Below are 21,746 nucleotides of genomic sequence, written 5' to 3'. Positions count from 1 at the left end.
GGTGTGTGTCAGCCGGAGGCGAGAGTTGGGTTCCAGTAAACCGGCTGTGTGCTTCAAGCAGTCCATACATTCTGCAGCTCAGAATCCCTTTTATACTTCATACACATTCTGCTGGATGCTGTTGCATCTTCAAAGAAACCCTGTTTTTTCATCTCAACGGTAAAGTGATCCTTATATATTATACATTACGGTAGCATGTTCTACGTCAAGTCCGTTAGAAAGGACTGCATTGAAGTTTTAAGAAACGACCCCGAAGCAAAAAGCCAAAGCGTACAAATGAGTGTATTTCTTCATGTGCCTGACCGCCTGGTCAAACACAGAAGCTAAACTATCTGCATAGAAAAAGGAGGGATGGACTATGAAATGTTCCTCTTTGGTTCGGTGTTCATAACCTGTTCTGACAGGAGTAATCTGCCTTCTTGGCCTCCATCTGGCCTTTTCTGTGCTTTAATCCTCTCTATACGATCTTGAGTGATTTATACAGACACGGATCACGAGGGCAGCTCTGTAATGCAATCGTATCATTTAATCAGACAAAAATCCAGTGTTTGTGTGCTTGGCTATACAGTACAGTGTGTGTTGGTGTGTCTGTGTTGCTGTGTGTGTTTTTTGCACATCTCTTGAGAACTGAGCACAGGACAGCAAACTGATAAATGGGTGCGACTCTCTCTCTCACCCTGGCCTTGACTTCTCCCCCAGAAAAAGAACAATATTGGTCTCCACGTCCCCAGAAGGACTCCCCTCTCTGGGTCTCAGTCTGTGGGGTCGCAGTGGTGCACAGTGACCAAGCACTCGGGGTCAGAGCAGGGGACCCAAGGGGCCACCAGGCCCTAGCATAGTGGCCAGCCATTTCTGCATGTCTTCTCCTTTGTCTCTCTCTCCCATACGTTCGCTTACTCTCTCTAACTGTCTCCAGTAAAGCCATAAAAGACCAAAAGTGGATCTTTTATCTAAGAGTAAGGGGACGCATGCATTATATATATGCTGAAAACCAAATATCATTCCGTGGACGTGTTGTTATTGTGTGAAGGGAGGGAGCTGGAGGCGCTCGATCTGTTTTGGTACTTGGAGATGATAATAGGAGTACGTGCAGGTGCTATTTTCAGCTCGCGAGAGCTCCTTTTGTCTTGTCGTCCGCTCCTTCTCTCCTCCACCCCTCTCTTCTTTCAATGTTTTCAAACTGTCACCCTCTTCTGTATGAGAGCTAACTCGTATAGATATCAGAGGCATCTGCCTAAGTGTGTGTGGGAGGGAGGGCGGGTGGTGGGTGTGGGGGGGGTTGGATGGTGTGTGAGGGTGCGCCAGTCTTCTTTATTAATTATGTATACAACTCTCATGCAAGTCTTATCTGGCTGAAGAAGATTAATAATGGAACAGCATTGTAATTACATCGAAGTCTTCGAACGCTCTCTATCTTTCTTTACCCCTATCTTTTTTCTCTCTCCAGTATCTCTCTCTCACTCTCTTTGCATGTCAATCACTCTTTTCATCTATCCTTTGTCTTCCTCTCTCTCTCTCTCTCTCTCTCTCTCACTCTCTCTCTCTCTCTCTCTCTCTCTCTCCTCTCTCTCTCTCTCTCTCTCTCTCTCTGTGTCTCTCTCTCTCTGTGTCTCTCTCTCTCTGTGTCTCTCTCTCTCTCTCTCTCTCTCTCTCTCTTCCTCTCTCTCTCTCTCTCTCTCTCTCTCTATCTCTCTCTCTCTCTTACTCCCCCACATCTATCTCCTTTTCCATCTCCTCTTCATGCTTTCCCTCCCTCCCTCCCACCCTGTCTGTCTGTCTGTCTCCTTTCTAAACTTCAATGCAATCTGGGCTCGTCTGTGTCAGCTTCTTATCATCGCGGTGTGTAGATGAGCCCCTCTGAAACCGAGACGGCTACCCTACCACCACATCCCCTTATATCTCCTCCTTCTCCCCTCAACCCCTTTGTCTACGCGGACACTTTCGGTGTCTCAAACAGGAGCTGAGAGACAGCCCGCTACTCCCTCTTTCGCCCACGTGCGGCACAGCCGTGTCAAAGGTTGGACCCGGAGAGAAGGCCTGCGCGACGCCCCGGTCCGACCGCGCCGATCACCGCCGCAGCCGCATCGACCGCTTGGAGCTCCGGGGGGGAACGGCCACGTGGACTCCTGGAGAACGGCAGGCCGCTTAATCATTCAATCAACGCCGTCGGCAACATCAATAACAACAACAACAACAACAACAAGAGCAGCAGACGGGTGTGTGTCTGGTCTGCTCCTCCGAGGCAGAGAAACACGCTCCTGCCAGCTTCCTTTCCTGTCATGTTTCTGAGAGAGCGGAATGTTGAAGGGGGCACTTTGATGGCCAGCACCAATCAGGTGTCTTTGATTAGAGGGAAGTGCATCATTTCGTTCAGGCGCGCTCCATGTTTTCTTCATTTGCAAATTCCTCCTCTCTCTCCCTCTCTCTCCCTGTGCAGAGCGTGAATGACTGCTTTCTCCTTTCGCCCATCTCCTTTTTCGAGCGAAGCGGAGCGGGAGCCATCTCTGATATCCATAACCTTAGAACTCTGTGTTTACTTGATTGGTGGGTTCCAAGAGTGCGAGGGCTGTGATTGGCTGGCCCCGTGACAGGGACTGGCAGAGGTTTGATGGTGTGAGAGGGAGAGAGGAGGACAACTCTTCCTAAAATAGCCCTCTGTACTGACAGGACAATGATGGTGTGTGTGTGTGTTTCTTCCCACTGTGAAATCTTAATAACAGCAGCGAGCGAGCGAGCGAGCGAGCGAGCGAGCGAGAGAGCGAGCGAGCGAGCGAGCGAGCGAGAGAGCGAGAGAGAGAGAGAGAGAGAGAGAGAGAGAGAGAGAGAGAGAGAGAGAGAGAGAGAGAGAGAGAGAGAGAGAGAGAGAGAGAGAGAGAGAGAGAGAGAGAGAGAGAGAGAGAGAGAGAGACAGAGAGAGACAGAGAGAGACAGAGAGAGACAGAGAGAGACAGAGAGAGACAGAGAGAGACAGAGAGAGACAGAGAGAGACAGAGAGAGACAGAGAGAGACAGAGAGAGACAGAGAGAGACAGAGAGACAGAGAGAGGAAGAGAGAGAGACAAGAGGAATCAGCCACTGATTAGGACACTAAGACTCTAAGGCCATCATTTTTTGACACCTACTGTATGAAGGTGATAAAACCCTGTGATAGACCCCAAACCCCCCACACACAAACACAGACTCAGACCCACACCTTTGCAGGGAGGCGAACAGATCGAGGAGCAAAACTCTTCAGCCCAACATTTGAGCTGCAACTAAGAATATTGACCATGAGCGGATACGTTCCAACCTGTGGGAGAGAAGAGGAGAGACCAGGGCTAAGGAAGGAAGCAGTCAAGTGTAAGGTAATTGATGAGTGAAAAGAAGGGAGAGAAGGATATAATTGAGTGAGCAAGGCTATGAAGGATGATAGAAGAGTTCACAAAGAGAAAGTGGGGGAAAAAGAGAGATTGAATAAAAGAGAGTGGTGTAAATGTAGTGTGACCTCACCATGCCCTCAGTTTCAGGCCAGTACGCAAGTAGTAGTCCTTTCCAGAGTCATCTCCAGTGATGACATTTGAGGAATGGCTACAGGTCAGCTTGAAACAATCTTGTTTGTTATCCATCTAAATGACTAGCTTTACATAAGTCAGTAAATCCCTCATAAACCTTTTTTTCTGTTAACAAATTGAAATAACTCACATTGATTGAAACTCTTGGCCGCCCGCAGGTTTTGGTAATGAACTAAGGGTATTGCATTGTAGAATATGCGCATGGACAATTTTCAGAATCAAATATAATTGTTTTGGTTGCACTTTTTGAGCAAGCATGCCGATTACTGGAGCGCACTGGTTGAAACCACGCTCCACTTTCACAGCTAGTTGGCCTCATCACTTTGTTTTTGGCGAGGAGCAATGGAGGAGAAGGAGGTTGGCTCCTCCGGGAGAAGCTAACAAAACCTCGGTACTCTTTCCATCTAAATCATTCATGTTTGGAGCTGTAGCTTGTTAGCTGTATCATATTGAACCACAGCACTTCCTTAGCCTCCTCGCTAAGTCTCTAGCTTAGACAGTTTCTAGGTTTACCGTGTCCTACATAGCCCACAAATGTCTCTGTGCTCTTAGCAACCATACAGTTTAATGGTTTTGCTAACGACACACGCCATGCTCATCTATCTTAATTCTTCCTGACAGCTAGCTGCAATCGTGTGTGTGTGTGTGTGGGAGGTAGAGTGGCCAGGCAGTAGCATATGTCATCAGACATGCACATTAGCCTTTTCCTGTGATTATGTCTAGTTGGTTTCTCTTCGTCTCTGCTACAGTCAACTGGTCTGACCCTGGCGTCAGAGACACTCGTCTGGTCGGTACCTCATCTCTGTGAGCGAAGCACCTCGGGTTAGCGATGCTCGTCCAATCAGAAACGGGTGTTTTTGTGTACTACTGATGGGTATTTGTGTGTGATAGTGGATGTGCTAGCCTGTCGCCATGGTTGGCATGGTGTTTGTTAGGTGGGAATAACCTTCACCCGCTGCTCAGCCAATCGGAACAGGGCTGACAGGGTTTCATGGGATTTTTTTTTCTCTTTGCAAACTTGTTGTTGAGATGTGAGGGAGGGCTGCTTTTGTGGGACACACTCATACACAAATGCACACAAACACACACACACACACGCACACACAGTGTGATGGTACACACACATGCACGCAGGGTGATGGTACACACACACACTCACACTCTCTCCCTCCCTCACACACCAACACAAACACACAAAAACACACATGCACAACGAGGCAGTCATTGACAAGGGTAATGATGCACACATTCTGTTATGCTCTCCCTCACACACACATATGCACGCACGCACACACGCACTGTTGTGTTCAAGGTCATGAATAAGCCTGGAGGAGGGAAGGTAAATAAGTGATTAAAGTAGAGGCAGCAGGAAATGAGTGTATGGGTTCCGTATTGTCATGGTAATGAGCAGGGATCCGCTGTGGATTCACACTGTGTCTGTCTCCTGGTTTAGATCTTCACCTGGTTAAACCTGACCTTTTTATACATGCATGATTGCACGTGGCAGATTAAGACGCACACACATACCCCAAGTACATACACTCACTGGGTTTCTCTCAGCCAATCAGAATAGCATCAGTTCAGACGCACCATTCGCGTTGAACATCGTTTTTCAATTTATTTCCGAAACTTCTTCACGTTCTGGGTGCTCACACTACAAGCATAAGATCCTCCAGTGTCTACATAGAAGACCACAGCAACAGTGACCTCTTATCCTAATGAACTGACAGCCTTCCAGCTCTGCTTCCAACTACTACAATCCCATCACTAAATTGGATCTGTGGATTAAATTAGTCCAATTAAGTCCTAATGGGCTCCACTTAGCCCCCAGTGCCTCAGGCACCTGTAATTTGAACCAAAGTCGTTTAGTCTAGATTACGCTTTGAAATCATCCCAACATGCGAGCACGAGCACACACACATACATATACTATACTGTAGTGGGGTTTGCTCGTTTAAGATTAGCAATACTTAATTTATAATAAAGTATGTAGTTCTTGGGGGGGGGCACCACCTCTTATTGTTAAAGGGACAGAGGAAACCTTATTGAATAATATTTAAATAATAGCCTTCGTAATAATCAGTCTAATCTTAAATCGTGAATTCTATGAAAGTAGAGCAGATCAGATAACGTGAGTGATACGCGAATATTATACACAATGATTTATTTAGGAGAATGTAATTATAATGAACAAATACCAGATAAGTTATGGGTTAGTCAGAGTAGTACAGTGGCTGGATGCAAATGAGGGCGAGCAACACAATGGCTGTGTAGAGCGCGTGTAAAGGGGGGGAGGGAGAGAGAGTGAGAGAGGGGTAGAGAGGGACAGGTAGGCCTTTGTGGTAACAATGGACGAGCAAGGGCAACTGACTTAGCAAGGGTTAAGCTAACTCATTTGTAAAATACAATCAACATCAACAATTCAATCACAACATGCCAATATGTCACAGGTAAGAAATATTGCAAATCGTAGTTACTTTTGTCGGTTTGAAGAAGGGTAGAGTCAATGGTTTCGTTATCGTCCAACAAAAATAGAACGGAATCTTTGGCCAAAGTTCCGGGCGCTCAGTGAATTTGCAGGTTGAGAGGAATAGTTTAGAAATGTCGCAAGCACTTCAGTTTAATCCTACGAACAAGCGAGAGTGATTGTACGTTTGGGGGTTTTATACTCCAAAGAACAAGGGGGGGTCCCCGTGAAGGTGACCTCTTTCATTGGTCAGTTTCCCCCCACCTGGGCGTCGTCCTGAGATCTGCCTAGGTGTGAAGTAGCTGTACCTTTTGAGTTCCGTTATTTCAACTGTCCATGGAATGCTCAAACTTCCGAATATAACAATACAACATTCGTAAATGGTTTTGTTAGTATGGTACAATCATTTTGATATCACGATTGGCTGACTTAACTATACTTGAAGGGAAGTTATAATCAAACCTCAATTAAACAACGTTCTAAGTAAATGAGAAAAACACACATTATAACACATCAACTACTGTCATTGAAATAGTGTCCATGAGCCATGTAGTCCTTGAGAATATGTTTGTAAATCCACATAAGAAAGTTCTTCCTTATAAATCCTTTGTCTGATACTGTGGGCCGTGTGGCCTCTGTATCTGACCCCATGCTGGGTCAGAAGCTTTGAAGCTTCTCCTCTGGGAGAAGGACAAAGGGGGAAGACCCTTTCCTTGTCGGGGGTAGGAGAAGGTGTGATGGTACCGTGCTTTGTCTGTGGACTGTGCTACAATACATACACACTGCAGGGGTAGTAGCATTTGTTAGTCTGGAGAGGCTGGTGTTCGCTGCTATACATCTGTGACCTTTGAAGAAAATCAAGTTTTGGAAAGTGTTCTCTTGCGCATTGTAATCGAGCAATTTGGGATTTTCCAGTGTGTACAGAAAGCAGCATCCCTTTGTCTTAGGTTGTGCTGGACCAGTGCCAAGCCTGTTTTCTTACACACGTCACACACTACCTGTATCTCTGTTTGCCATGTGCCTGTGTTCTGTACGTGCACATGCACGTGTGTGTGTGTGTCGACGACCAGGGCTGTGCAAGAATGTGTGCAGTGTACGTATATGTGAGTGTGTATGATTGAGCTGGTGTGAGGGTGCCTATATAATGCAGATATAATATGTTTGTGTGTGTGTGTTTGTGTATGTGTTTGCGTGTGTGTTTTAAATGGAAGTGTGGCTTATGAGGCCTGGGGTCTGTCTCTAATGTGTGTGTCAAGTCTCCTGAAGTGACAGATTAAGGGATTAGAGGAGGGGAAGGCCTCGTTCACAGAAAGAGGAGAGAGAGAGAGAGACCTACCCTGCCTCAGGAAAGACTGCCTACTCTACTCTTCCTTTGTCCTTTCCCTTCCTCTTCTTCCCTTCTTCAAACCTCACTCCGTCCTCCCTCCCTACTTCAAACTCCACTACGTACTCCCTCCCTACTTCTATTTAGCCTTTACTTCTTTTCTCTTTCTCAGCCCTGCTTGCTCTCTCACAGACACACACAGATTCACGCCAGCAAAAAAAAAAAAACACACACACACACTAAAAAACAGCACAAAGAATTCCTTCAGAAAAAAGTCTTGTTTGGAAACTGTCGCAGCCATAGCGACGCCAGCTCTCAGCTCTTGCCGTGAATAGCCCATAATAATCAAGCTACCCCTCCCCTCCTCCGCACACTACCTCTGTTGAATGATGAGTAATTGCTTGCAGGCTCCAGCCAATGTGAATCACGTAGTTACCCTTATACTGATCATAGACCAGTTAAGCATTTTTTGTACCCACTTAATAGTTGAGGTTAAGGGAGGGATAGCTCACCGGCTATTGCTACCCAGCAGTCAATGAGTGTGTGGTTATGGAGACCTTGGGCTGTGCTTACGTACATCTCATTCCTCACCATTATCCAGGAAGCATTGCCACAGACCACCAAATCTCACAAAATGGCCGCCACAATCTTGCTTATACTAGCATTGGCGTCAGCCGCTTGATTAACAAACGAAAAAAACAGTGGTTTGGATGTCCGCCCTTTCTTTCAGCACATACAAGCTCCATATATCGAACATCTGCCATGTTATTGTATTTGTTTTATTCTGAAAGGTAAATAGACTTCAGTTGAACTCGCTAACTGACTTTGACCATTGAGAGAGGTTGTAGGTCAAAGTTTATGTTTCTCTTATACCCACATGACTGCTTAACCCTTCAAACATGAGTTTGGCTGATGAAAGATACTTCAGTCATGAGGGTCACTCCTTCATCTGCTTTTAGACACACTTTTTAATAAAAGAAAAGCTGGAACTCGATTGGAATAAAATACATTCTAAGAATGTCTTCCATGCCAAGTTGGCAGAGTAATAAAAGCAACACACTCTAATTAGACAAGCATTAACATTTCGTTTTATATTCCACTAAATTTAGCAGAATGTCTAAATTTACTAACAAGAGAGGAAGAAAAATGTGGCATTCACGACTTCGAGGAAGTACTTGGATCTCAGATTGGTAGTGAGACGATCATTAGTTTGCTTCTGGACCAATTAAAGAGGAGATTTAGTAGAAACTCTTGTACTGGGAAGTTCTCAGAGCATCGAATGGGTTGTTGAGTCAGTCGGCTCATGCTCTGTACTAGGAAGAGACTGCAGAAGACAGATGCTGCTGACTCTGTTCTACCAGCCGTCTCTACACAGTTGAATGTTTGGCTGTGTGTGTGTGTGTGTGTATTTGAGAGAAAATAATGAGTGTGTATTTGAGAGACAATAAGAGACAGTTTGTGTGTGTGTGTGTTTTCGATGCTTTCTGTCTTTGCCGTAGGCTGCTCACCTACTGTCAAATGATCTAAATGGGCCTTCCTTCCGTGTGTTAGTGTGTGCGCGTGCGCGTGCCAATGTGGATCTGAACTTTCAGTTCCTGACTGCCTCCACTCCTTTGTGTCTGGGGAGAAAGAAGGAGTGGATAACCTTTTCGGCCCCCAAGATTTGTGTGTGCGTTCGACCGCACACATGCAACCTTGTGTGTGTCACCCTCGTGTCAGTGCGCATGTTGAGTGCAGTCCAGCTGTTTGTTTGTGTGTGTGTATTTGTGATTCTCTCCAACTTCAATAACCAACAGAAGCTTCCTGTTGTCCGGACCAATGGGGAGGTAGGCAGGTTGGCGTGTGTGTGTGCAGGGGGGGGGGGGAGGGGGGGGGGGAGGGGGGGGGGGGTGGAGGCACAGCTGCATCACGGATTAGTTGGCAAGAGGAAGGGGGTAGAGGTTTGTCGGTATCTGGGAAAGCTGCTGGGCACGCTCTGCCTTGCAAGAGAGGTCACAACACGCGCGCACACACTCACACACTCTCAGACACACACATATACACACACACGCATATGCAAACACATAGCCACTCTGGGAGAACACTGAGTTCCACTAGGTGTCAATGGCTCATTACATTTCTTTTTGTTGTGTTTCTTTGGGGGAGGGTGATCGTGTCTTCGTCTTGTCTGTGTCTTTTCCATCGATGCAGAGCTGTGTCTCTGCTCTTTGGTGTAGTCATCATGCATTCTTCTTCATGTATGCACAGTTTGAGACGTCGATACCCCGCTGAGATACTGGACGGGTTCATTTTGCAGTGTGGGCAAATAATGTGCAGCTCACGGTACACGCTTCACACCGCCTAAACATCCAATCACTCTCTCTCGCTCGCTCTCGCTCGCTCTCACTCTCGCTCTCGCTCACTCTCGCTCTCTCTCACTCTCTCTCGCTCTCTCTCTCTCTTGCTCTCTTTCTCACACACGCGCACACGCACCCAAACCCAGCCAGATATCGGGTACAACTGACTTCGGCCAAGAGCTGTCAGCCATTTTGGGCTGAAATCCTGTTATTTTTGGAGCTGACACATCCCTTCTCCAGCCTTTTAGTGATAAAGGTCACCTCTGCGGGGCCCGTCCCCCACCCCTGACTCTGGCTAGGGTATTATCAGAGGCCTGGGGATGGTTTGGGGTCCCTGGCATGCGATCTGGTCATTGTTGTCGGTGTCCTGATTTGTTCTTTGGCAAAACAAAAAAGGGGGGGGGGGGGGTCAGTAATTGTTTGAAACTTCCTCGGTCAGCTGATCTTCTCTACCTCATCCTCCTTTCTCTCCCTCCTCATACCTCCACTGGCACACGTCCCCCCTCTCTCCATTCCCCCAGTCTATCCTCTCCTTTGTTTTGCCATTTGTTGCCGTTGCGCGGAATCTCCCTTCCAGGAGAACAAAGGGCAGGTCCCCATGAATAATGAAGGAGGTCCTGTGGCCCAGTAACAATCTCCCCCCTCCCTGCTACGCCACGCCGGGACCACAGGGACGCCGCCGCACGCCACCACCGCCATGTTTATGGATGAGGTTCCTCAGGGACGAGGAGCCTCTGGTCCCCCAGAACCATCCTCCGCCATCTGCACCGACTGAAATTTCCTATCTGGGAGGGGGAGGCAGAGAGACAGAGGCAGAGAGACAGAGGCAGAGAGACAGAGGCAGAGAGACAGAGAGACAGAGGCAGAGAGACAGAGGCAGAGAGACAGAGGCAGAGAGACAGAGGCAGAGAGACAGAGGCAGAGAGACAGAGGCAGAGAGACAGAGGCAGAGAGAGAGAGAGAGAGAGAGAGAGAGAGTCTGTCCTTGAAGCAATTGCAGTGCCACAAATCCACATGGTGTATGTACACCAACATCTCCTGAAAACCCTAGGATTCTTTTGTTTGTGATTTAGTATTGTGTTGATGTGTGTGTGTGTGTGGGCACTGAATATCAAGCTCTTTTTTTCTTATTCTTTGGAACAATCTTGTTATTTTCACCTGGACAGCCTCTAAATTATCCAAACTGAGCTGAATTAAATGGTCCTGGGTATTTTTCTTTACCCCCTGTCAGGTTCTGAGAAATATGCCCCCTGTAACCAGTGGAATACTAAAACGCCCGGTCTGTGTAGATGTGATTAATGCCAAAGTCGAGCATAGTCTCTACAACACGTTGGCGCAAAACAGAGGTGGACAGAGAGCTTGGCACCATGTTGGCACCGTCTGCTCCTGTGTAGCGTGGCGGTGCCCGGGCTCTGCCATCTTGACAGGAAACACGGTTTGGAGAGTCCATGGCGCGTCCACGACAGAGCTCCTGCTCAGCCAAAGTCTCTCTCTCTCTCTCTCTCTCTCTGTGTCTCTCTCTGTGTCTCTCTCTGTGTCTCTCTCTCTCTGTGTCTCTCTCTCTGTGTCTCTCTCTCTGTGTCTCTCTCTGTGTCTCTCTCTGTGTCTCTCTCTCTCTCTCTCTCTCTCTCTCTCTCTCTCTCTCTCTCTCTCTCTCTCTCTCTCTCTCTCTCTCTCTCTCTCTCTCTCTCTCTCTCTCTCTCTCTCTCTCTCTCTGTGTCCTCTCTCTCTCTCTGTGTCTCTCTCTCTCTCTGTGTCTCTCTCTCTCTCTCTCTGCTGGACGCGTTTTTGTTGGAAACCGTGTCCTTGGCCCTAGCGTCTCTTTTTCCGTTTACAAGACACCCCTCTGAGTTATTTTGCTGGTTGATGTGTCTGGGCGAGGAGCCGGGCTGGTGAGGTCCTCCCTCGGCCTCCCTCCTTTCTTCCACATGTGACTGGCGGAACAGCCTGGCCGTGTGATAAGACTCCCCTAAAGGGGGGGGGGGGGGGGGGGGGGGGTCGGGGTCGGCTGAAGGATGGGGGTTCTTGGCCCCGGAGGGACATCTGGAGGAGAGGGAGTAAGGGGACACAAAGGAAGGGAAAGAGAGAGAAGGAGAGGCATGGAAAGAGAGCGAGAGAAAGAGATAAAGATGTCGAATGAGCAAGTGGGTGAGGGAAAGTCTATGCAGTTGGAATGAAGTCGCTCTCGGGATATTTCCAGAAGGCTTGCGATGCAACACACACTCACACACGCACACGTCACACCCCATTCCTCTTCCTCCTTAATGAAGTGTGACAACACATTAAAGCAGGGCTAAGGTCCCATGCCCGCTTCTAGAAAGAGTGGTGGGGTGTAAGTGGAGTGGTGGGGGTGGAGGTTGGGGTGGCAGTTCTTTTTGGGTGAGACAGGCCCCAGGATCTCTGGCTGTCAGACTAAACAGGGCCTGCTTTTAGGCTTTTAACCCAGAGGAGAGCAGGAATAGGGAAGTATATCCAGACCATAGGGGCCTGCTCTGTGTGTGTGTGGTGTGAAATGAACATGTGTGCAAGCCTGTGTGAGTCTAGTTGTGTTCAAGGTGTTTCGTGGTGTTTGTCAAATAAGCCGTAGAGAGAGGGAATGGAGAGAGAGGGAGGCACGCACATCTTCAGAGAGGAAGAGAACGAGTGAGGGAGAGGGAGAGAGAGGGTTATTTGAGGAGAGTTAGTTGTTAGAGCCCTCAATTGTTGAGAGAGCGACTTGCCTCAGTTCACAGGTAATTGAGCGTCGGTGCCAAAGTCACCAATGTCAATTAGTCGTGCTAATACTTGGCTGGCCAGTGGCCATAGCCGGTGCCAAAGGTTTTATCTTAATATGTTTACATAGTTCCTCCCTCGGGCCCACACGGGTCACCTGACTTCTGACACCATGGAGACAATGGCACACAGCCTGTCTATTGGTCAGTTGGTTCTGGAGAGTTGATTGGCTGGAAGAATGACAGGAAAAAGTGGAGAGGTGGAGTGTAGCTGTGCGCAACAGGCGACGACGAAAGCAAAAAAAGAGAGAAGAAATTGACCAAGTGAATGAACCGGTATACTTTCATATAGCGTGCGGCGGGACCAATCAACTTGTCTGTACACTCATTATTTTCCCTTATTTTAGTAACCACGCCGCCTCTCTGCAAAGTAGCCTTGGCTTTGAGTATTAGAGTTGTGGGTTGCTTGTTTTGAGTGAGAATGGCTGCATGAGAATATATTATCGACTGCAAATGTTTGCTATGTTTGCCAGCCTTGGCCCCAAAAAAAACAACAACATACAGAGTATGTTCCATAACAACCAAGTTTGCCTATCCATCCATGCCTCCATCCATCCCTCCATCTGGGTCAGTCTCCCAATCTCCACTGCACAATTACTCAGAACTGCGCCATTATCAGAACTCTCACGCAAACGTTTGATAAACTGTGTATGAACCCAGTCTGAGGGAACGCACACACATTCGATCAATAATGCAGCCCTGTTCCATTTCCTGTAATTAGAACAAAAGTTCTATGAATGCATTTGCCCAAATTAGATACAGCAGGGAGTGTTTCAGAGTGTGTGTGTGTATGGCTTTGTTTAATGCATCGTAGGACCCACCTCCACATCGGCCGTGCCTCTCTGCCCCAGTTAACTAAGTCCCTCACTCTCTCAGTAGCAGACAATAGGAAACATCTAGTGGAATATATATATATGGCTATATATATATATATATATATATATATATAGCCATTGTGTCAGGGGATACATGAGGTTGACTGTTTGTGATGAAGCATGGCGCACGGCAGACTGCTTTAGTTCCACCGTCAGAAGGGATGAGGTATGGAGAAAAGATGGACGGAGATAGATAGAGAGAGAGAGAGAGAGAGAGAGAGAGAGAGAGGGTGGACGGAATGAGATGGAGAAGGATGGAGAGAGAGGATGGAAGGATGTGGCGAAGAGAGGGGACTTGGGGAAGGGACAGAGAGGGGTCAAGGAGAGAGGACAGGACCGTGCAGGAGAGGAGATTGAAAGAACAGCGGAGCTTGAATGATGGATGGAGGAAGGGGTTGATGTTTGAGAGAGAGGCGGAAACAGGGATGGATACATGGAGAGGGGGCATGGAGAGAGGGATAACCAGGGAAAGAGAGGGATAAACAGGGATGGATTGAGAGAGAGAGAACCAGAGAGAGGGGGGGCAGTGAGAGAGGGATAACCAGGGAAAGAGAGGGATAAACAGGGATGGATTGAGAGAAAGAGAACCAGAGAGAAAGAGAGAGGGGGGGCAGTGAGAGAGGGATAACAAGAGAGAGATGGAGATGGGGGGGGGAGAGACTGAGGTATGACCAGGGATGGATGGAGAGAGAGGGAGGTATACCAAGGGCTAGACGGGGAGCGGGAGAGGGGAAGAGAGAGAGGCAGAGTGAGTGCAGGGGGATTATGGTAATACTAAGACGACAGCTGTTGAAGCGCTTCCAGCAGCTGCACCCACTAAAAGAGCTGCTGTCTAAGCGGAGCTGGGATCCGGGTTTTTCCGTAGCAGGGTACGACCAGGCACCCAACTCTCCGCTCCATCCCGGCCCCAGATGGCTGCTCGCCTTGAAAGGCTGGATGTGTCCAGTTCCCAGAGTTTCAAACCTGTGTTGATGGGCTGCGGAAGGGGATAACGTCATTGCGTCCTCCCGGCCTGCGACTCCAGAGCATGCGAGAGGCGTGTAGGCGTGACGACCCCCCCCCCCTCACACACACACACACCTCACAAACGACACCTGGCCATGTTTATTTTCTGCCTTTCCTCCAGACTGGGAGGATTTCTTTACTGGGAAAGCCAGCTCAGCGGAACGAGACCTCCGTGCCCCCCCCCCTCCATACTTTCATCCTTCATGTCAGTGTTCTTCCTTCTCGTGTCTTTCATGTGGACTGCTGAATGACAGACAGCTGGCAGAAAGATCAGTCGGTGGGAACACAGGACGAACCGCCAGCCCTACAACAACAGTTCCGTATTCAAATAGTTCTTTTTTATTCTTTTTGGGAGAGATACAAAGGCACATGGAGGCTTTTATTTGATTTATTTTGTCTGCGTTCGACTCACTGTTAAATATCTCACAGTCAAAACGACATTTCTATCCCCCCCCCTTAAAAAAAACTACAGGAATACAACATTTCCCCATAAAAGGTGAAAACTACAACTATCCCCAGCTCCCAATGTACCAACTACATCATGTTTGTTTCTCTATATAAACCCAGACCCCCTTTCACTGAACCTTAACCCAGACAGAGATGTGGCTTTGAGACGTGACTCTTTTTTTAAAGGGAGCCCTGCTGATCTGCTTCCCAGTGTCAGGTTCGGTCAGTTGCCATTCCCACTGCCCCCCCCCCCCCCCCCCCCAAGTCCACCACCCCCTAAACCGGCTTCAGGGGTCAGATCAATGGACACATCAGAGGGCCAAAGGGCCAGCTGTAATCCCCTGGGCCCTGCCAGAGCCTCATCGATCATTCAGTCACTGAGGAAACATCAGTAGGCCTGGGGCTCCCTCTCTTTCTCTCTCTGCAGATCTCCCGGCACTCCCATCCTCCCAATCGCCACTGTCTATCTCTCCACCTCCTATTCCCCCTCCCTCTCTCCTCTGTCTCTCCCCCCCCACCCCTTCCCCCCGCTGGTCCCCGAGGCCCCTGGCTCCTCTCAGTGGATTAGCGCACGTCTGAGAACTTGAGTCTCTCAATCCTGCTGGTCCAATTAACTGTCTTAGAGCATCAGTCGGTTTGCGGCAGTCTCCATGGAAAACATCAGGGCATAGAAAATACCCTGCATATATTTCCCCTTGTAGTTAGTGGGGGTCGCTTGACTGTTGTTATGTTTTGGCTCCTGGCCTCGATTTGAAAGGTTGGCCTCTTTTTCAGAAAGATTCCGGAAAATGTACTGTTCTTTTTCTTAAGTTTTTCAGTCCGCTGTGTGTTTTTTGTTTGTTTTTTCTATCGCATCTGTTACAACCCAGTGTGTGATGTCTCGTCACCGTAAACAAACACCCTTCAGATGCTCACCCACAGCAAAGGAACAATGAGAAAAGGGATTGAGACTTAAACATCGGAAGAGCAGAAGACGGAAGAGTAAAATAAACCGAGATCAAGACGGGAGTTTAACGGCAACACGGATCGCAGAGGCACAAAGGAAGCCGGAACAAAGGAAGGACCAGATAGAAGAGCACAAAGAGAGACAGACTGCCTGCCTGCAGATAGGACACACTGGAGTATTCACACAAGCCTGTGTGGAAGGTCAAGGTAGACAAACAGACCAGGAACCCACAGGCCCATGCAATTATCCATCCTCTCGACCGGAGGGATTTAATGAGTGGGCGAGATTTCAAACAACTGTTAAAAAGCCATCGGGGGGGTAGTTGGTCACTAGCCCCACCCCTGGAGAGGGCAACAGTCAGTCAGGCAGAGATGTGCTGGTTCTGGGTTCGTCGAGATCTGGGTGATTATCACTTCCAACAAAGGAGAAGGCTTCTGGTCGATGTTGGGTACTTATGGCTGATGGGAGACCATGTTTAGTAAATGTGTGTCTGAGAAACACCGGTAAAGAGGGTCAGAGAGAAGAAGAGGTAGCTTGTCAGTGTTCTGTTAGAGAATAACGTGTGCGTGTGAGCACCAAGATGTGACAGAGCACAGTCATTCTTCAAATTGAATTGGCCTGGAATCATTCCTTTTTCACACTTTGTGCTCAGGGAAAAATCTATCAAATTATACTTTTTTGGGGGGGGGAACATGGTGAAACCATAGCTGAAATATTTGTGGACCATGACAAATGGTTTGTGTGTGTGTGTGGTCCGTTTTCAGGAGAAAGTGTTCACCCCAGGACTTCGGTTGTTGAAAAAATTCAAGAATGACTGCATTCTTGCTCCTTTCCCCCAACTCTTCATCTCTCACCCCAGTTCCTTTCCCTGAACCATTGTCCGCAAAAATACTGACTGGTAGCTTTTCATTGAGTCTCCCAGTCGACTGGAATGCCTTGGGGACAAACAGTCTGGAGTTCATGCTCGGCTGTGTCGCTCGTGTCTGGGCTCAATGGAGGCTCTTGTATCTGTGTGTGTAGTTCGACAGGGGTCCTGACAGCCTAGTTGACATTGCCCTGGTAAATTCCTTCAATAGGCTGACAAAACAGGATGACCGCTGTATGCCGTGTGTGTGTTATCAACAAAGAGTATGACCGCAAAGTTGGACTGTAAATGAGCTTGAACGAATACTTAAAGAACCAAGGGAGCTACAGGCCCTAGAAATGTCCTCGGGATTACTGAGTTTTTCGAAACCTCCTAATATTATTTTACCTCATACAGTATCTTGCAATACAGGTTTGGAGCCAAACCTCAGCCCTGATAATTGAATGCCTCATCTCAGCTCTTAAGTATATTTCTAGGCTTAATCTGCACCATGTGTCTTGCGTTTTGTTAGATTTTTTCGCTCAAACAAAAACAGGACATGTATTATGAATAGAATCCTGTCAAGGAGGTCACATTGTGCCAACTTGAAATCTCAAGTTGCGTAGCCCAAGGTGCTGTAGGGGTGATATGCAGTGTGGACAGTGGTGGCACGTGGCAGACAAGTCCTCCTCTTCCTCGCTCCCCTGATTTAATGGGAGACTGTCCACTTCCTCTCCATGCGAACCATTTTCCTCTACTCGTTGGGTGGCCTCGAACTCTGGTCTTGAGGCTGACTGACAGGATGCTGTTGTTAAAGTAAGCGGAGTGATATGTGCAGCCTCTTGTCCATTCGAATTCCTTGGTCGGAACTGTTATTCATTTTCACAACAGCACACCTCGCTGTGGATGATCTCTTACATCATATGGCCACAAAGTTGGACTGTCAATTAGCTTGAATGAATAGCAGTATTACGTAGAGAACAAAGAGGGCAATAAAAGTTTCACCAGGTTTACTGGGTTTCACTAAACCTCATTTAATGCCTCATCTGAGCTCTTGGTATAGTCTTATGCTTTATCTCTATGTAGTTATGTATTTTACTGCTCAAATCAAAACATGTGTTCATTAGGAATAACATTTGAAACTTGAGAAATCAAGTTGGCATAATGTGGCCTTCTTGAAAGGATGTTATTCCTGAAACACGTGATTTTATAGGACTGTCGGATGAAAAACCACGGGAATGCTGACATGCAAATGAATGATGCATGACTGAATTTATTTGGCCCCCGTTGTAAAGTGCAAAATAAATAGTCTCTCCTGCAAATGGAGGTAAAGTGTATTCTCATAAAAGGCTTTTTTGTGGTAACATAGCACACAATGCCTATGACAGATCTCATACACACCAGCCAGAGAACTCAAGGACAATTCCCTCTATAGACCAGCCATGGCTGTACATGAGATCATCACCCTACGTCCGTACGTACGGTATGTGATATGATGCAAGTCTTCATTCATATACACAATGCAAACCTAACCCTTTTTGAACACCCACGTGTTGTCATAGAAACAGATCATGAGCAAATCTCCCTGACCTCAGCCATCCAAAGGTCAGAGTTCACAGACCCACTCTGTGGATTTACTCTCCTCGCCGTTCCCATGTAGCGTGTCATGTTGAACCCAGAGATTTGCACAATGAGGGCATTGACTGGAGTCAGCCTAGACTCACCACCTGTTCCCCCCCTCCCCCCCACAATGCTGTCAGTACCAGATCTCTGCTGCTCCTCCTCCACCTGTTTCTCTCTGTTTTACCAACTTACACCCCCTGCTTCTACACCCCTGGTCTCCTCATCTCCACTTTCCTCTGTCCCTGTGCCCCTCCAGCAAAACCCTAAACGTCGACCATACATACCAGCAACCCATACATCCGAGAAGTTTCAGCTCTGTAAATTTGAGCGTCGGGTTTTGAACCGCGTCGGTGTTCCGTCTCTGACGGGTGTGAGGTTCGGGCCGCACTCGGAGTGTCTCATTAGAGGGTTGCGGAGAGGGGCAGCTGTGCAGGGGCGGACATTCTGTTTCCACGGACACCATCTGACTCACAGTAGGGGCAGCATGCATGCGGCCGGGTTGGGGAGGGGCAGGCGGGGGAGGGACACACACACACACACACAGCCTTCCTGTCCCTCTGTGTTCCGGTGGTGCTGGAAGTTCAGATTCCTCCGCTGTGCAATCTCCTCCACAGAGACATTCTTCGAGAGCACCACTGTGTGAGACTGTAGAAGGTTGTTACGGCTTCTGCCAAGGATGTTATTGTGGTGGTTGTTATCTGGTTTGGGAACGCCGCCCTGTCTTGGGGGATTGTTCGTGGTTCCATTCCTCTGACCTCAAAGCGTCTCTGGAACCCGGTCTGCACCGGCGTTCCGTCTGTGGACCGGAGTGGCTTGTAACCCAGGGTCTCCAGGCTCCATCGAGTTCCTTTTGATAGAACTGTGTTCTGAACTTTCGACGGACGGGGCTCAGAGCTCCCACTATCAAATCACATGGGTTCCTCTTCCCAGCTGCGGTTCCCTGCTCGGAGTTCGGCTGTGTGGAATAATGTAAACGTCGCTGGGGTCCCTGTGTGGGCTTTAAAACTGATCCAGCTTCAAGGGAACATTTACCACTTTACTTTACCACAAGGTCTTTGGGTGAAATGCTTTGCCTGACATGCAGGGGGCAGTGTTGACGGCTTGGGTTGAACACCATCCGTATTGGACACCATTGTGTGCTGCTCACCTTGGCTGTATGTTTAAATCGTTTTTATATGATCCTCCTAGTCCTTTTAATGTTTAGTATCATGCATATTTTGGTGCATTTTGTAATATGTCGTTGGGTCTGTAACAACAGTGGCATTTCCCCAGCCTCAGGATACCTGACAGAGATACCAGTGTACAGGATTTAGGATCAATTAAATACAGCTACATTTGAAAGGCATAATCAGCTCACAAATACATGTTTTTCTTCCAAGAGAACATTCACCCACAAAGCCATCAGAGTAGAGAAGAGGGCATGTGCATTATTGCTTTAGTACTGGGCCAACAAAGCTGGTGTTTCCCACACATGGGTTTATCCTAGGCGGAGCATTCTACTGTGCTGCCTCACCATTGAAGTCATTATCACAGTCACACGTTTATGCAAGATGCGCTTAGACCACCTTGACTAGTCAGCACTTTGGTGTCTTGCCTTCCCCTCCAGACTTCCACCTTCAACCGAGCCTGCTTTGTGCCAGCCCCGTTCAGGAACCCCCATAAGCCAATCAGCAGCCCCCATCCCCCAGCCTGGAGGGCACTCCCTATCCTTCCTCTCGCTCCGACGCCTACACTGCAACCAAACCTGTCAATCACACCTCTAGGGCAGCTGCACTGCCTGATTCGCAGGCGATCTCTCGCCATGGCAACTCAGCCCCAGCAGGCCCAGTGTTGTCAGTAGCGAGCAGCTCTCTGGAATACGAAGGACAGGGGTTCCAACAGCCGTACATTCATGCTCCGAGTTAGTTTGCACCTGGGACCTGTAATGTGGCCGTCACTCGTATACATGAATAATAATAAACCGGAATTTTCTCTAGAACATTCTTTTGGTCCCTCTCTGAGAGCCTGATACCCTGCACTGGTTTTGAATAGACAAGTTTGTTTTTATATTCCTAAACAGCACCTTGTGAAATCATTTTCCATCAGAAACAAAAACACAATTGATCTTGCGTAGAGGCGAGGCTGACGGGAGGGAGGCTCTCTGTAAACATTTCCCTCTAAAATTAAAGTGGCAAACGAGAGCTATTTGTTCAGTGTAATAGTCTCTGTGTGCCCTCACAAATACAAACTGCATTATCAGCACTATAGTACTAAACTGAATCTGGGGAGGCCGAATGGTCCAAAGTTCCCTTTATATCATTTGAAGTACAAAAAGAATATGCTGTATTTTTTTTCATGAAACAATACATTTATGCATTTCTACTGAATCTATGCAAACTGCGCTATGCTAAGGTATCGATGAAGTAACTTCCTGTCATTTTTTTTTTTTCTGGCCCCGAATGTCATGCATTATGCTCTTATTGATTAAAACACACATGAATTACACATATGTTGACCTGTAGGTCATATGCTCAGTGTTGTACACAAAAAAGTGCGTGCTTATTGTCCCTTCTCTCGGGTCAAGTGATAAATGGGCAAAGATGCAGTGGTGTTGAGAAGGTCTCGTGCTGCCAGTGTGTCTTACCCTGCCTCTGTCCTCCTCCTGCAGGTCATCCTCATCCTGACCAAGTACTACCACGCTGACTCCACCAAGGTCCTGGAGAGCTCGCTCTGGAGGTGAGTCGGATTGTCCCGTGAGCTTGGCTGCGCGTCCGTTTGTTTACAGACTGATCGTTGCGTTTGCGCCTGGGGCCCGGAAACAGCAAATGGAACAATCTCGGCCCTGGTTCCTACAGCGAGTCCGAGGTGCCGTCTTATCTTGGTGTTGTGCTTCTCAGAAGAGGCAGCGCGACAGAGGACAGAACCTTGTCTTGGAAGACAAAACATCGGCGGGCTCTGAGAGGGGGGGAGGGGGTGCGGAGGGGGGGGTGAGCGGGCATCTGTTTGGACAGATAGTGTATCAGCAGGGCACAGGGCAGGGCAGCGGGCCACGTCTGTGCCAAGTGGAGGGGTCAAGGCCGGAACATCCTTTACTTAGCAGCTCTGACCGGTCGCCGGGCCGATTATTCTGTCTCAGCCTGGTGATGCTGGTACCAAAGACCTGGCACTAACCCAAGATACTAGATTCTGGGTTCTGGTTGCTAACACTGACTAAAACAGGCTCTAGACTGCTGACAGGCCTATGTAGCTAGTGGCAAAACTCGTTAACCGTACCAAAGGGCTATGTTGTAACTTCAAAGCACCTTTTGCTCATTAGCCTTGTCCTGCATGTCTCCCTCCAGGAGATACGTTTAATCAATGCACACACCCCACCTTTTGTTAATGTTATGATTATGAATTATGAATAATGCTGCCAATAAATGAGTTCTGTTTGCTGAAAGCCTAAAAAACAATTGGACAAAATTGTACACCGAACGTCTTTTCCAACCCTTTTCTCCTCAGTGTTTGTAGCACCTAGCGAGGTTAGCATGTTTGGTCAGGAGCCGGCCAAAATGTCCGCCCTCCCCGGACTGCAACCGA

General features: G+C 48.0%; 1 protein-coding gene across 1 annotated transcript in view; it reads left to right on the top strand.

The window, feature by feature from the left end:
* The window catches only part of LOC134010122 (VPS10 domain-containing receptor SorCS2-like), a 45,976-nt gene extending 25,069 nt beyond the window's left edge, over positions 1–20,907 (top strand). The window contains exon 2 of the mRNA XM_062449990.1: positions 20,836–20,907. Coding sequence (XP_062305974.1) covers positions 20,836–20,907 — 72 coding nt within the window. The remainder of the gene's footprint in view (positions 1–20,835) is intronic.
* The last annotated feature ends 839 nt before the right edge of the window (positions 20,908–21,746 follow it).

This window comes from Osmerus eperlanus, chromosome 23 (assembly GCF_963692335.1).
Source record: "Osmerus eperlanus chromosome 23, fOsmEpe2.1, whole genome shotgun sequence".
NCBI lineage: Eukaryota > Metazoa > Chordata > Actinopteri > Osmeriformes > Osmeridae > Osmerus > Osmerus eperlanus.
This window is presented reverse-complemented; position numbering and strand designations above follow the sequence as displayed.